Here is a 13,962-nt window from a genome sequence, read left to right on the forward strand (position 1 = left end):
CTCCTCTCTGGTCTCAGATTCGGCGGCAGGGTGGAATCCAGCTGCTGGTGGACTTGTTGGACCACAGGATGACTGACGTGCACCGCAGCGCCTGCGGAGCCCTGAGGAACCTGGTGTATGGCAAAGCCAACGACGACAACAAGATCGCCCTGAAGAACTGCGGAGGCATACCCGCTCTAGTGCGACTACTCCGGAAGACCACAGACGTGGAGATCCGAGAGCTGCTCACAGGTAACACACGTGCACATACGCTATCTAAACAAAAGTTTTGGACCACGCCTCTTTATCTTTGAATCCTGGTGTTTTCAGTCTCATTGTCACATTGTATAAAATCAAGCACCTAGCCATGCAGCCTGCCTTTTAAAACATTTATGAATGAATGGGTCATTAAAGTGGTCGCTCCATACAGTCGAGTACAGGTCAATTTGTGAATTCTCTTCCCTCCTAGATCTTCCATACCATAGCAACTTAGATACCAAGCCAGACAATAGTTACAAATTACAGAGCGAGATCGCTCCAAAACCTCTTTTAGATTAAAAACTGGCTGCTTCATTACATGTGCTACAATGGCTGAGCAGTTCTTGTTGGTGTAATCTATAAGTGGCCCAGTACTTGTCCGTATAGTGTATTTTGAAGTTGCCATCATTAGTGAATACTCACCATATTTCCTGGGTACTAACCAGATGTGTATCCTTCTCCTGGACAAATGAGGCTTATTTTTGTAGAACATTATGTGAACCTCAACTAGCACTAGGCTTGTTGGACATTTCAGCCTGAGGAAAGGGCTTGAAATTGAATCAACAGAGTCATGGGCAGCTAAGGCTCACTGATTCACATGTTGAGCGAAGGCTGGCCTGTGTGGTCCGATCCAACAGATGAGCTACTTAAGCTCAAATTACTGAAAGAGGGAATGCTGGTTCTCATAGAAAGGTGTCAGAATACACAGTGCATCATTGCATAGCTGCAGAGAAGTCAGGGTGCCCATACAGGACATAAAGGTCCTGTTGCTAATATACCAAATACTATAAAACTGTAATTCAAGAAAAAGTCTTAGATTTTCTACCTGTGGGTACTCCTTCGTACTATAGTCCCTATATAGTCCTCACACACGTTATTTTCCTTCACATGGACAATACAGATATGACTATATTTACAGAGAGCAGTCCAAGACACAAAACATGCCGCATTATGCATGTTTCCATTTACACTTCAGCACAAATACAGAGGCACACACACACTCACACAGAGGAGACAACTGTTTACTGCCTGCCTACTTCCCCGTACTCATCAAGTGCTGTTGACTTGTCAAACTGAATTTCTGTGCAAAGGTCTGTACTGCACTTGTATCCACAGCATGATTGTATCCTCTGTGAGTAAACACAAATATCTCCATAGAAATTGTGTTCAGGGTGGACTAATTTGAGGTTCTATAATCCACGTGGAGGTCAGCATTTGTAAACTCGGATAGATTAAAGGATTACCAGCAACGCCTCTTTTTTACAGCATTTACTGTATCCTGGCAATCTCTTTTCTGATTAGAGTTTACATGGACGGCCACACACTCTTACCTCTCGAGAGGGATGGAGAGATGATGGAGCCAGAAGAGGAATGTTACTTAATTTTCAAACTGATCTACAGCCAGAAACTCCCAGGGGTGGGGCGGGGTGTTTCCAGTCCATGAGCCAAATGAGAAATATAGATTTCTCTTACCAGCACCAGTACTCATGAAAACATCTTTGCTATGGAGCTGCAAAGAGATGGATATTTGTCCTATGATTTATGCCTTTTATTGCCGTAGTCAGCCTGTGAGGACGTGTAAGCAAATCAGTGACGACATTAATACCACTAACAAATGAACCAAATAGTAACAAAGATCTAATTCTCTGGGAATCCTTGGGTTGATCTTTGCCACTGATGGGTTGGTACTGACCTAAACAAACTTTGTTCCCTTCCCACTGGCAGTGGCCTCCCCTCAGCAGGACAGTGCCACTCGCACACGGAAAAAATGCTAGGCATTGACTTGAGGAACATGACAAACAAGGTGTTGATAAGCTTACATAGCCCATTCTGGTCGAGCATATATAGAATGCATGGTTGCACTGTCCTCCGACCCAGAGGACCCAAAAGAACCAGACATCAGAGGACATTCCCATGTATCTATGCCCTGATGGGTTCAAAGCTATTTTGGCAGCGAAAGTGGGTTGTTTCATTGTCGTCTGATTCCTGTAATTGTCTAATCTAGTACTAGACCACATGAAACCATTACTTAGCCATGCCAAATTTGTACTAGATTAACAGGAAGAGTGTGAAACTGAAGTCTAATCCATATCTATTCAATTCACAGAATTGTTGTTCACAAACAAGAGTGTTTCAATTCAGAGAAAAACCCAAAAATCATATGACCCCCTATGAGCAAGCACTTTGGCAACAGTGGGAAGGAAAAACTCCCTTTTAACAGGAAGAAACCTCCAGCAGAACCAGGCTCAAGGAGGGGCGGGGCCATCTGCTGCGACTGGTTGGGATGAAAGCAGGAAACAGGATAAAGACATGCTGTGGAAGAGAAACCGAGATTAATAACAAGTGTGATTCAATGCAGAGAGGTCTATTAACACATGTTGAGTGAGAAAGGTGACTGAAGAAGAAATACTCAATGCATCATGGGAATCCCCCAGCAGTCTACACCTATTGCAGCATAACTAAGGGAGGATTCAGGGTCACCTGGTCCAGCCCTAACTATATGCTTTAGCAAAAAGGAAAGTTTTAAGCCTAATCTTAAAAGTAGAGATAGTGTCTGTCTCCTGAATCCAAACTGGAAGCTGGTTCCACAGAAGAGGGGCCTGAAAACTAAAGGCTCTGCCTCCCATATTCTACTTTTAAATACTCTAGGAACAACAAGTAAGCCTGCAGTGCGAGAGTGAAGTGCTCTAATGGGGTGATATGGTACTACAAGGTCATTAAGATAGAATGGGGCCTGATTATTTAAGACCTTGCATTTTGATTCCAAAAGAAGAATGTATTGCATACAAATGACATCACAGGGCTTTCAGGCCACCTTGCTATAAGGACCTTACCCACAAACTGAGTATCGTTGAGTCAAGCTGAGCCGAGTAGGTACTAGTGGAAAAGAGGCATTAGTTATGCTGCAGTAAGCCTAGGCTGCTGGGGACTTCCCATGCGCTGTTTCTTCTTCACTCTTACTGCTCTGCATCTACTCATTAGTCATGATTAATCTCTGGCTCTTTTCCACAATGTATTTATTGTCCTGTCTGATTGTTGATAGCACCAAGAGAAGCCACAGTCTGTGGATGAATCTCAGCCGATTACTTTGATGATACAGTGCCAAGTAGTTTTCATTTGGTACAATTACATGGGATATTTAGGCTCGACCTAGATTTGGGGGAATACAGTAAAGTCCTTTTTTTCTGTTTTACAAATCTGAAATCAGGTTTTTAACAGCATTCTTATTTTATCGAGGATGTCTAACACCATTTCATGACAGTATTCCAAGCAGCTAACAAATTCTTGGAGACATTAGGAGAGGTTTCAGTCCAGCTTACCTGTAACTGTGAAAACTTGTTTTCCCTCTCTGCAAACTGTCCAAAAGCAAAGTGTCTCCTCACACAAAAGCTGCACAGAGCCTTTGCCCACATTCCAAATTATTTACAGCAGCACTTCACACATCAGGCTGATGTGAGATATTGGTGAGAGACAAACAGTTTAAGAAGTATATGGGCTGATATCCCACAGTTCTGAATAGTAATGGAAAAGTCTTATTAGGAAAGTTAAACCAAGAAGCATGTCAGCTCCAACATACAGCCACATGGTGTTGAGTTTGACCCGCGTGTGCATTTCTGAATATGCATATGTGTGTAGTGAGTCTAGAAAAGGTTTTAGGCTTAGCAGAGATGGAAATAAAAGGGTTTTGTATGCTGCTAGAGTCTTAAAGAAGATTACCATATAAATTAGAGAAGCAATTCAAGGCACGAAGCACAGAAATCCCTCCTGTCACAAATTAATCAGCTGAACGACCGACCGGACGTAGACAGACCATGCTCTCCTCTCTTCTGTCTCTCAAAGACCCAGAGGAAATAACTCTCTCTCCCTCCCTGTTTGCCAGCCTCTCTCACTCCCTCTCTTATCCCTCTGCGCTCAGATTCTTGTAATTGGTCTCTCTCTTTTCTCCTGTCTCTCTCCTGTCCTCTTTGCCTTTCTCCATCTCCCTTTTTTTCCCCATCTTTTTCTATATTGCCTGCCCTCTCTGGCTCTTGCTTGCTCTCTGGTGAGCTTTTTGAATCAGGATCACAGTGGGAAGTCAAGCTGCCTGCCTTGGTAGCTACAGACTCGCACAGACACGCAAACATGCACAAAGGGCTGGTTCACAAGCACACACATTCATTCACGTGTGCAGCTTGCTTCATGGCACAAAAAGTGACAAGCAGGCTTGTTGCTCTGTGCTCTTCAGTCTCTTTCAGTTCAGTAACTACGGTCCTTTTTTTTACCTTCTGTCTTTAGAACTAATAAAGGTTATATGGGGGGAATAAAGCAGATTGAACACACCAAATAGCAGCATTACTGCTGATGCATGATTGTGTGTTCAACATCTTTAGTTCTTCATGTTATTGTTGTTCTCTGTGCACCTCAGAAGTAGGTGAGGTTGTGCTCCATTCTGTTTCCAGTACGTTAAATTTGCCCAGAGCTGACCCTGGGCACCCAGGCGAGACGGGCAATAGTTAGACTCTGGGTTTGCTGAAAGGGAAAGACTGCTGCCCCTGGATCCAGACAAGCAGCAGAAGATGGATGGTTGGACATATTGACGGATGGAATACAAATGTTAGATTTATGAAGAATTATCAAAGTAGTGTAAAGCAGGGGTGTCAAATTCAATTGCACAGGGGGCCAAAACTCAAGGCACACTTTAGGTCGCGGGCCAAACAAGATAAACATTTATTGAACACACTAAAACAATGTTTTTTAAACATAAATATGAATAAAAATAGACAGGAATATTATTCCAGATTAAATAAACTTAAAAAAAATAAACTTTAACTTTAAATATTTTGCTCTTCATAAAACTATATCCTGTCAAAATTATGCAAGTTAGAAATATGAACATGCTGCCAAAAACCCCAGAAAAAATAAATGAAAGCATACACAACGTTCGAGCCGCATGTAGACGGAGCTGGGCATTGCTTCAGGAATGGAACTAATAAACTGTGCGGGCCATTCAGTGTCGTACTTTCCCTTGAGTGTATCATTACACCGCAGCTCCATCTGAATCTGCACAGGTGCAATTCAGCAAAGTCCGCTGACTTGGTTCAGCATTACTTGGCAACAGAGAAAGTGAGACAAGTTGCACTGGTGCATTTGTGACAGCTTCACTTGAAATACCATCACCGCATCATACATGCCATGTCCATGAACTGACAGATTTCATTGCTGAGCTCAAAAACTCTATTGAGAATTTTTATCCCAACTCAGCCAACGGACCTCTGTATGATAAGGAATGTCGGCAAACTCTGAATCTATTTCCCGCATAAAAGACTGAAATTGACGGTGATTTAAACTTTTAGCTCAGATAAAATTTATGGTTGGCGTTACGGTGATCATTACATGCTCCATTTTTAGGACTTTACCACACAGCGTTTCCTGGTGTATGATGCAGTGATATGCTGTTAACTCACCGGTACAGTTCTCCTCCTGCATCTTTACTCGCATCCTGCTGACTAGTCCACTTTTTTCACCGCACAACACCGGCGCTTCATCTGTTGTAAGTCCAACAAGTTTGTCCCAGGGCAGTTTCATGTCGGTTACACTTTGACATACGTTTTAAAAAATGTCTTTTCCTGTAGTTGTCCCATGCATCGATTTAATGTTCAATATTTCCTCTACACGGATGAAGATGGCCAGCTGTGCAATGTCCATCATGTCTATACTTTCATCCACAGCAAGAGAGTATGCAATAAAGTTTTTGCTTCTTTCACACAACTGTGTTCTTAAATCAGTGGCCATCTCACAAACCCGATCAGCAATCGTATTTCTCCTCAGGCTCACATTTGCCAAAATCTGCGTTTTGTCTGGACACAAGACGTCGCACACCTTCATCATGCAGCTCTTCTGAGTGCCGGGCTGATTTGGCTGTCTCCTCTGCTACAATAAAACTTGCTTTCACAACAGCTTCACTTTGTGACTTTTGCTCTGGTGAAAAAAGTCTGCTGAAATGTCAGATTCTTCTTTAGGCTTCTACTTTCTGTAGTTTCTGCTCTGCATTTAGGTTTTTCAGCTTATCCTGACGTTTTGTCTGGTAGTGCCGTCTTAAATTAAATTCCTTAATTACAGCCACATTAGCTCCACTGATAAGACACACAGGTTTACCAGCAATGTCTGTAAACATATATTCAGTCACCAATGTTGGGGAGTAACGGAATACATGTACCGCCGTCACGTATTTAAAATACAAAATATGAGTAACTGTATTCCGTTACAGTTACCGTTTAAAAAGGTGGTATTTAGAATACAGTTACTTTGTTGAAATAAATGGATTACACTGCGGTACTTTCCTGGTTCATATTGTGGTGGGTCAGGACTGTTTGGGTGTTGTTTGACAGCTATGTTCTGTTGTTCCAGGTGGCAGCGTTACGGTTGCCATGGTTACAGGGCGACGCTCTCTCTCTCTCTCTCTCTGCGACTGTGTGTTTCCTGGGTGAGAGAGCGCCTTTTTGTTGTTGTTGTTGTTGTTGTTGTTGTTCTAAGCTACCAGGCAGAATGCTATAGGCATAGCTCTAAAGAATGTAGCCTCATGGGCAGTGTAGTCCGTGTTGCATTGAGAATGGACTGCCATACCCGTTATGTGTCTGTGAGCAATAGGAGGGAGAAAAAGGATAGTGGAAAAGTCTGAGCTGTCATCGAGCAAAAACGGGAGCTGGAAGCATGTAAATATAATAATAACCACTGCAGCCAAGAAGAGTGCCTGACGAGCCCAGTTGTAAGTAAGGACTCGACTGTACACTGTGTTTGTGTTTTCCTCCGAAACAAGAAGTTCCGTTGGAGCAGCCTTTCAACGCCTCTCTCTGTCTCTCGCAAGAAAAGTTGACCCACACAACAAAGTAAAGCTATTTTTCAGCTACGAGCTGACATCACACAGCAATAGTACATTCGCGTAGTTGTACAAAGTATGATAATATATTAAGTAATCCAAAGTATTCAGAATACGTTACTGTCATCGAGTAACGTAACGGAATACGTTACAGAATACATTTTGGGGCATGTATTCTGTAATCTGTAATGGAATACATTTTAAAAGTAACCTTCCCAACACTGTCAGTCACCCACTGGCGCTGAAAGGTTCTGCTTTCAGAATCAACTTTTCTCTTCGCCATTGTGAGCGGCTAGCTTCGCAATAACAGAAGTTTGACCTGATTGACGCCACCCCCAAAGAGCTTCTCCATTGACGAGGGAATGTTCCCAGTTAGCCTAGCGTTCAGCAAGGAGGATGCCGCACTGCATTATGGGATCTGTAGTTTGTATATTATTAGCGCCTCATATCGCCGGGCCATGCATAACAATAATAATACATCTATATAAAATGATCTCGCAGGCCGGATATAAATGTACGCCGGGCTGGATGTGGCCCGCGGGCCTTGACTTTGACACATGTGGTGTAAAGGATATATGAAGAGTCACAGAGAAGCAGGAAGAACTAGGAGCTCATGGTGGATTCAGTTGAGAAAACCGAACAGTTATTTTATTAACCCCAAGCTTTACCTGTCTATGTTTTAGTCATTTTAATTCTACACGAGGTCCATTTATTGCTGCTATGAACATGTTGGTGAAAATGATTAGCTAATCTGAGCTACAGAGGAGTGCTAATAACATGACATCGGCCCCCTCTGACTCACAGCTTGCTGCGCTTTCTTTAACTTCTTTATTCCCTTCACAGATTTGCGTTCTGTCAGTAGCTGTGGTTCCACTTGTCATTACAATACAACTTTTTTTTTTTAGTCAGTCATGGGAGAAAACACCACTGCAAGCGACAGGTCCGGACTGTTCACGCTGGTTAGAAGCAGATATGGAAGCTGTCAGAGTCGTACTGATGGGAACGCTCCACAGTCTAGATGCAGTCCAGCAACGGTGCTCATCAAGCTTTAGCAGAGCAAAGAGGACATCAGCTTGATAGAGTGAGGGGCTCATATGAAAAAAGGGAGGACTAAAAGAACAATTCTTGATTATTAACAGAATGTAATAGTTAAGGACGCCTGATAGGCCAATGCATGAAAAGATATAAAAAGATGAACATAAAGCTGCACAAGACTTAAAATCAGTGGAAATAATGCAAAAATATGTTTTTGTGCATGCCGCACATCCACAGTTAATTATGTAAACATGCAGCAGTTTTGTTCCCTTGAGTTCTACGGTGCTCATTATCTTTTCAGTCCATTTAAAATGATTTTTAATGCAGTTCCTCTGTTAAGAAAATATCAAGCCTCTTTCATAATTACAGGTAAATAATAAGTCCATTCATTAAAACCAGATTGAATCTCATGAAGAATGGGATATTACCACAAGTCTTCTTCCTTTCCTACTTTCTTTCTGCCATATTGCAGAAGCACTCTGGTTGACCTTGACATAAACTATATAAAATGCTTCCCCACAGTGTTTCCAGTGATCAGTGACAAAGTCATTAAAGGACCCAAACTGTGTAAATATAATTACTCACTTTGAGGCTCATTAATGCACACAGCTATAGGCCAGTGTAGACCAAGTGATTAAACAGTAATCATTATGACAACAGAGTAAAGCTGACACCTATGATTTTAATTTGAGGTTATAAATGTGTCACTTCTGGACAAATTGAGTAGAAATGCAATCACACTGAGTCTGTATTACACAGTTGTTACCATATTATTCACACAGTGTTGCTATTTCACCTTTAAATATCATCAATACAAGGTTATCATGACACCCCTAATACTGATATAAAGTCAAAAAAGTCAGTGAACTTGTCACGGTCCTGGGTCGGGTCGACCCAGCATTTTGAGTTTCTTATGTTTTGGTTTATTTTTGCATTATGGATTGGTTATTCTCTGGTGATACTGTTTTGATTACAATTATATTCTGATTCTTTAGTTATCTGATGATGATGTTGATGACGATGATGATTATGTCTGGTTTAGGTTTTGTTATCTTGCCCTTATGTTTGGTTTAGGTTGCCTGTGCTTGGTCTTCTCTGCCCGTATGTCCCTCTGTTTGTCCATGACGTCATTATGCCTGTTTACGAGTCTGTCTCTGTCTGGCGTGTGCTTCCTGTCTTATTTTGTAGGTCTGTGTCCTTTGTCAGTGCGTTCAGCTTTGTGCTCTCCCTGTCTCGTCAGTGTAATCAACGTCAGCCGTGTCTCCCAGCTGTTTCCTCTTTGCTCCGTTCACCTCTTGTATTTAGTGTCTGTGTCTTCCCCTACTCGGTGTCGCATCGTTAACGTCTGTTCACCTTCACTTGCTGCGTGTTTAGGATTTCCAGTCCTCCTGCATCTCTGTTTAGAGTTTTGTTTGCTTTTGTGAGTTTTATTTTATCTTGATGTTCTGCTCCAGCAATAAAGCTGCATTTTCTGTCTAAACCTCGTGTCCTGAGAATCCTGCATTTTGGGTCCACCACTCCTGCCTGCCTGCCACACAGCCGACCATGACAGAACTAGCCATTGTAATTAAGTCTGCTGATATCAGCACAATCTCACATATATTTCATAACCTTTTTATTCAGTGAATTTATTCAGTCAAGATCGGTATAAAAGCTGCACGTAGGCTGTTCTTTCAAGTCAAATCCATACGATGCATCTTTGTGCTGCCGTTGACCCTGCTTTAAGAAATCTCCTTTCTGTGTCATGTAAGGCAGCAGTCCCCAACCTTTTTTGCGCCACGGACCGGTTTATGCTCGACAATATTTTCACGGACCGGCCTTTAAGGTGTCGCGGATAAATACAGCAAAATAAAACTAGTACCGGTACCGAAAAAAGAAGATTTATTCATAACACACGTGAAAAGTACCAGGAAAACCGAGGTAACGATAAAAACGATAACAAAATAACGCTGAAAACCGATAAAAACCCTGAAAACCATACATTTCACACCTGAGCCTCAACTCTCGTGGCCCGGTACCAAACGACTCACGGACCGGTACCGGTCCGAGGCCCGGGGGTTGGGGACCGCTGATGTAAGGGATAAAAATGTGAGCCTGGTCACTTTCAGCTGCAAGACGGCTGGCTCAGCGTGTCGCCAGTGATCTTCAGGGCTGCCTTAGCTGTAATCTACATTGTGTTTCTACTGCACAATTTCAGCAATTAGTAAAGGTGACAACTGATTTATCCTCAGTTGTTCAAAGGACTGCGGAGCCACTCAGAAGGCAGGTGGTGTACACAGTCTGTCAGAGGAGGGTGGTCTCTCTTACTACAAAACCCCCCCTGCTGTTCTCAAGGTCATACCACTAGCGTGGGCTCCCTAGAGATGTTATGTACGTAACTTGAATGCAAGCAGCTCCTGAAGGGGATTTCTTGTTGGAACTTATAGCAATTGTAGGCCTATAGATGAAAAAGCTAGAAAAGCACATTAGCAGAGGTGAGCTTCCCTGTGAGACAGAACAAACATCTTTGCTGGTTTATGTATTTTTTTTGCACAGTGTTCACTTGACTTTTCTCATAAATGAGTTTAGGTGCAGTGATGCATTTCAACAGATATAGAGCATATACCGTACTGCTCAGTGGGCAGGATGGTTTAACCATATGCTTGAGAGTATGATATGTTGTGTAATAGGAGTGTGTTCTTTTATTTTTTTTTTCCCTTTTTGTGCGTAAGGAAACAATAACTAAAGCTGATAATTGACTGCACTGATGTAGAGTGTGCAGTTTTTTCTTAAACGGGTGAACATTCAAGTACTAGTAGCTTCAAATGTGGCTTCGATAATAGTTGATAATAGTTGTTGAATAGACATCCAAAAGATGACTTTGTTGGCTGACCAACATTGAGATTTGGTTTAAAAGGAAAAGTGACAAGCTGTCTTCTCAGACTGTTAAACGACGTCTAGAAAAAACATTTTTGCATTAAACTTTGGTTGAAAAGTGAAAGGAGAATCTTAATAAACAAATTCAGCCTCAGACGACCAACAGGTTTGAACCCACAATCTTCTTGCTGTGCTGCGGCAGTGTTAAGGTTCACGTCGGAGAATTACAGTCCTAATCAGATGTATTTTAATATAGTTGTAGTCTGATGACTAGCCCAACCTTCATGCCTGTGGAAAGGTAGACACACAAACAGAATGGCAATCTCTGAAGTCTCAGATTCAAAGTGGTCCACAACAAGGATGTGTCAAAAAGCAAGCACTTACTGAAATACACTGGGAGACTTGAGGAATAAAAAATGAAACGAGAGCAAGATCAAGTGGGGGACAAAGGAACCTGTTGCAGAAGAGAGAAATATGACAGTGGGATGAAAGTACGCTGCAAATGAAAGATGGGAAATGGCTTCACAGACAAAGAGACATAGCCAACATATTCATTTCCCCTCCCTCCACATAACAACCTCCTGCTGCCACTCATGATGTAAGGCTGAGGCAATTAACCTCCTTCATCTGTCACACACTCATGACTGTGTGTGTGTGTGTGCGTGTGCGCGCATGTCTTTAAGGGCTTGGATGCAAGTGTTTGTGCATGCCTGAATCCATGTGTGTAAGCAAGCAATAACATGAGCCAGTGTACATCGAGGCAATATTATGTGTGCACGAGACTGCGCGCGTGTGTGTGAGAGAGAGCGTGTGTTTCAAATCAAAGATAAAATCCCACTGCCTTTCACCTCAGGGAGATGATGTCATACCCTGCACAGCGAGTAGCAATGCTGGCAAACAGCTGACTTTACTCAGGATGGGGAAAAGTCATCTTTGTCTTGCAGCTGCAGCATGACATCATTCATTGCATTTTTGACATGTGCAATATGTGTTTATTTCTTACTTATCCACTCATTTAGCATGCATTGAAAATGGAAATTCACATTGTGGGAGAGTCACTGTTTTTCATTAGAACACTGCAAGTTGCAGACATGTTAAGTCCGTCAGACCAAATTTCATACTGAAGAGCAGATCTGTCAGAGTTGTTTAGACACCACTAAGTTAAAAGAGATGAAAATAGATATTTATATGATCAAATTTTGAAATATGAAAAATGACATCAACTTACAGGCTATAACTAATGTGTGATCTATAACAATGGGAAATTACACACTGTGCTCCAACAGTTTAGCCACAGGACATTAAATGCATTATTTTTAGATTTTGCAGAATGTAGAGCTAATTGGCTATTTTCATCACAATAAGCAGCCTCTGTGTTGTTCACAGATTAGGAAATGCTACTGGGATAGACAACATCTAACACTTTAAAAGATTTTAGTAACAATTTAGGCATGCATGCATGGATTAATTGCAAATTACAAGCTCTTGCAATCCTCTTGACTTTCCAGGAAAAATGTCTTAATTCTTTGCATCATTTTTTAAATAAACATGCATGTAGGAGCTACTTTGCCCAAATATCAGACACATTTGTGCCTTTTGGCAAAACTCTGTCACCACACTGCCAAGTGTTGTGTGGGCCTCATCTTGCCCAGAAGTCATGTAGCATGCTTAACATGGGTTGTGGCAAGTATTGTGTGAATGCTGTGGGTGTATGTGTGGCCCAAATGTCACAATGTAACAAATATCTGTCTCATAAGGTGTGCATGAGAATCCAGAGATATAAAGACATTGATTCTTCAAAGTGATGCTGCTAGCAACAAGTGGAATTTAAAAAAAACATATTAAGGTTTCGTCAGAAATTTTGAAAATCTACATAACCAAAACTATCCTTATATAAACTGCTTGTAGTTTTAGTGTCATTAAAAAACAACAACTACTACTTAACATTACTGTCCAAGAGAGAAATAATCGGTGCATTGTGTTGTTTACTTAAATTACATCCGAGACCTTTGTGCCTAGCTGATTCTTCTTCTTCTTTTAGCTGCTCCCTTTAGGGGTCGCCATAGCAGATCATCTGTCTTCATCACACCTGATCTCTAGCATCCTCTTCTGTCCCACCAGCCTTCTGCATTACCTCCTTCACTACACCCATTAATCCTCTCTGTAGTCTCTTTTTCTCCTGCCTGCGTGCAAGCTCCATATTCAGCATCCTTTGTCCAATATATCCAGTATTTCTCCTCTGCACATGTCCAAACCATCTAGCTATTACCTTTCTAACATTGTCTTCAAACCACTCAACCCTAGTTCTCCATCTGAAATATATACATTTCTATTCTAGTTGATCCTGGTCACTCCCAATGAAAATCTTAACATCTTCAACTTGTCTCTTTTTTTCATGCTGCCATCTCCAAGTATACATTATAGAAGGTCTCTCCTGTAAAGCTTCCCTTTCACTCTTGCTCCTTTTCTTCTGTCATAAATCATTCCTGACACTCCACCTCTCTTGTGCACTGTCCGTTGCTTTGGAATGGTGAATCCAGGTATTTAAACTCATCTACTGTCACCGTCTCTACCATGTTCACTTTCCCACCCTTTCACTTGTCTCCCTCTCACAAACAAATGTGTTCTGTCTTGCTTCAACTGACTTTTGTTCCTCTTCTCTCCAGTGCATACCTCCACTTCTCCAGGCTCTCTTTCATCTCCTCACTACAGATCACTGTTGTTCATTCATACAGTATGTCTAAATGAAAGATTTTGATGATGCCTTATGTGTCAGAATTATGAGAACAAATGAGTTACATTTTCTTGAAACACTGTGTCTCTTTGGCTTTCAACCCCCAAGGCATTTTACACCAAAAAACTAGTCCACCCCAAGGATCACTTCCCCTGGCACAGAATAATATACTGTTGGGCACTACAAGAGGAGTGCTGTGAATTATACATCGGGGAAACCAAACAACCTGGTTAAGCAGATTGCT

The 13,962-nt window shown here is 41.8% G+C and overlaps 1 protein-coding gene across 10 annotated transcripts in view; it reads left to right on the forward strand.

The window, feature by feature from the left end:
* Positions 1 to 13,962, forward strand: part of ctnnd2b (catenin (cadherin-associated protein), delta 2b) — a 240,231-nt gene that overhangs the window by 187,452 nt on the left and 38,817 nt on the right. For all 10 annotated transcript variants that reach the window (XM_026149115.1, XM_026149114.1, XM_026149116.1 and 7 more), the window contains one exon: positions 18 to 231. In XM_026149115.1, coding sequence (XP_026004900.1) covers positions 18 to 231 — 214 coding nt within the window. The remainder of the gene's footprint in view (positions 1 to 17; positions 232 to 13,962) is intronic.

This window comes from Astatotilapia calliptera, chromosome 18, assembly GCF_900246225.1.
Source record: "Astatotilapia calliptera chromosome 18, fAstCal1.2, whole genome shotgun sequence".
NCBI lineage: Eukaryota > Metazoa > Chordata > Actinopteri > Cichliformes > Cichlidae > Astatotilapia > Astatotilapia calliptera.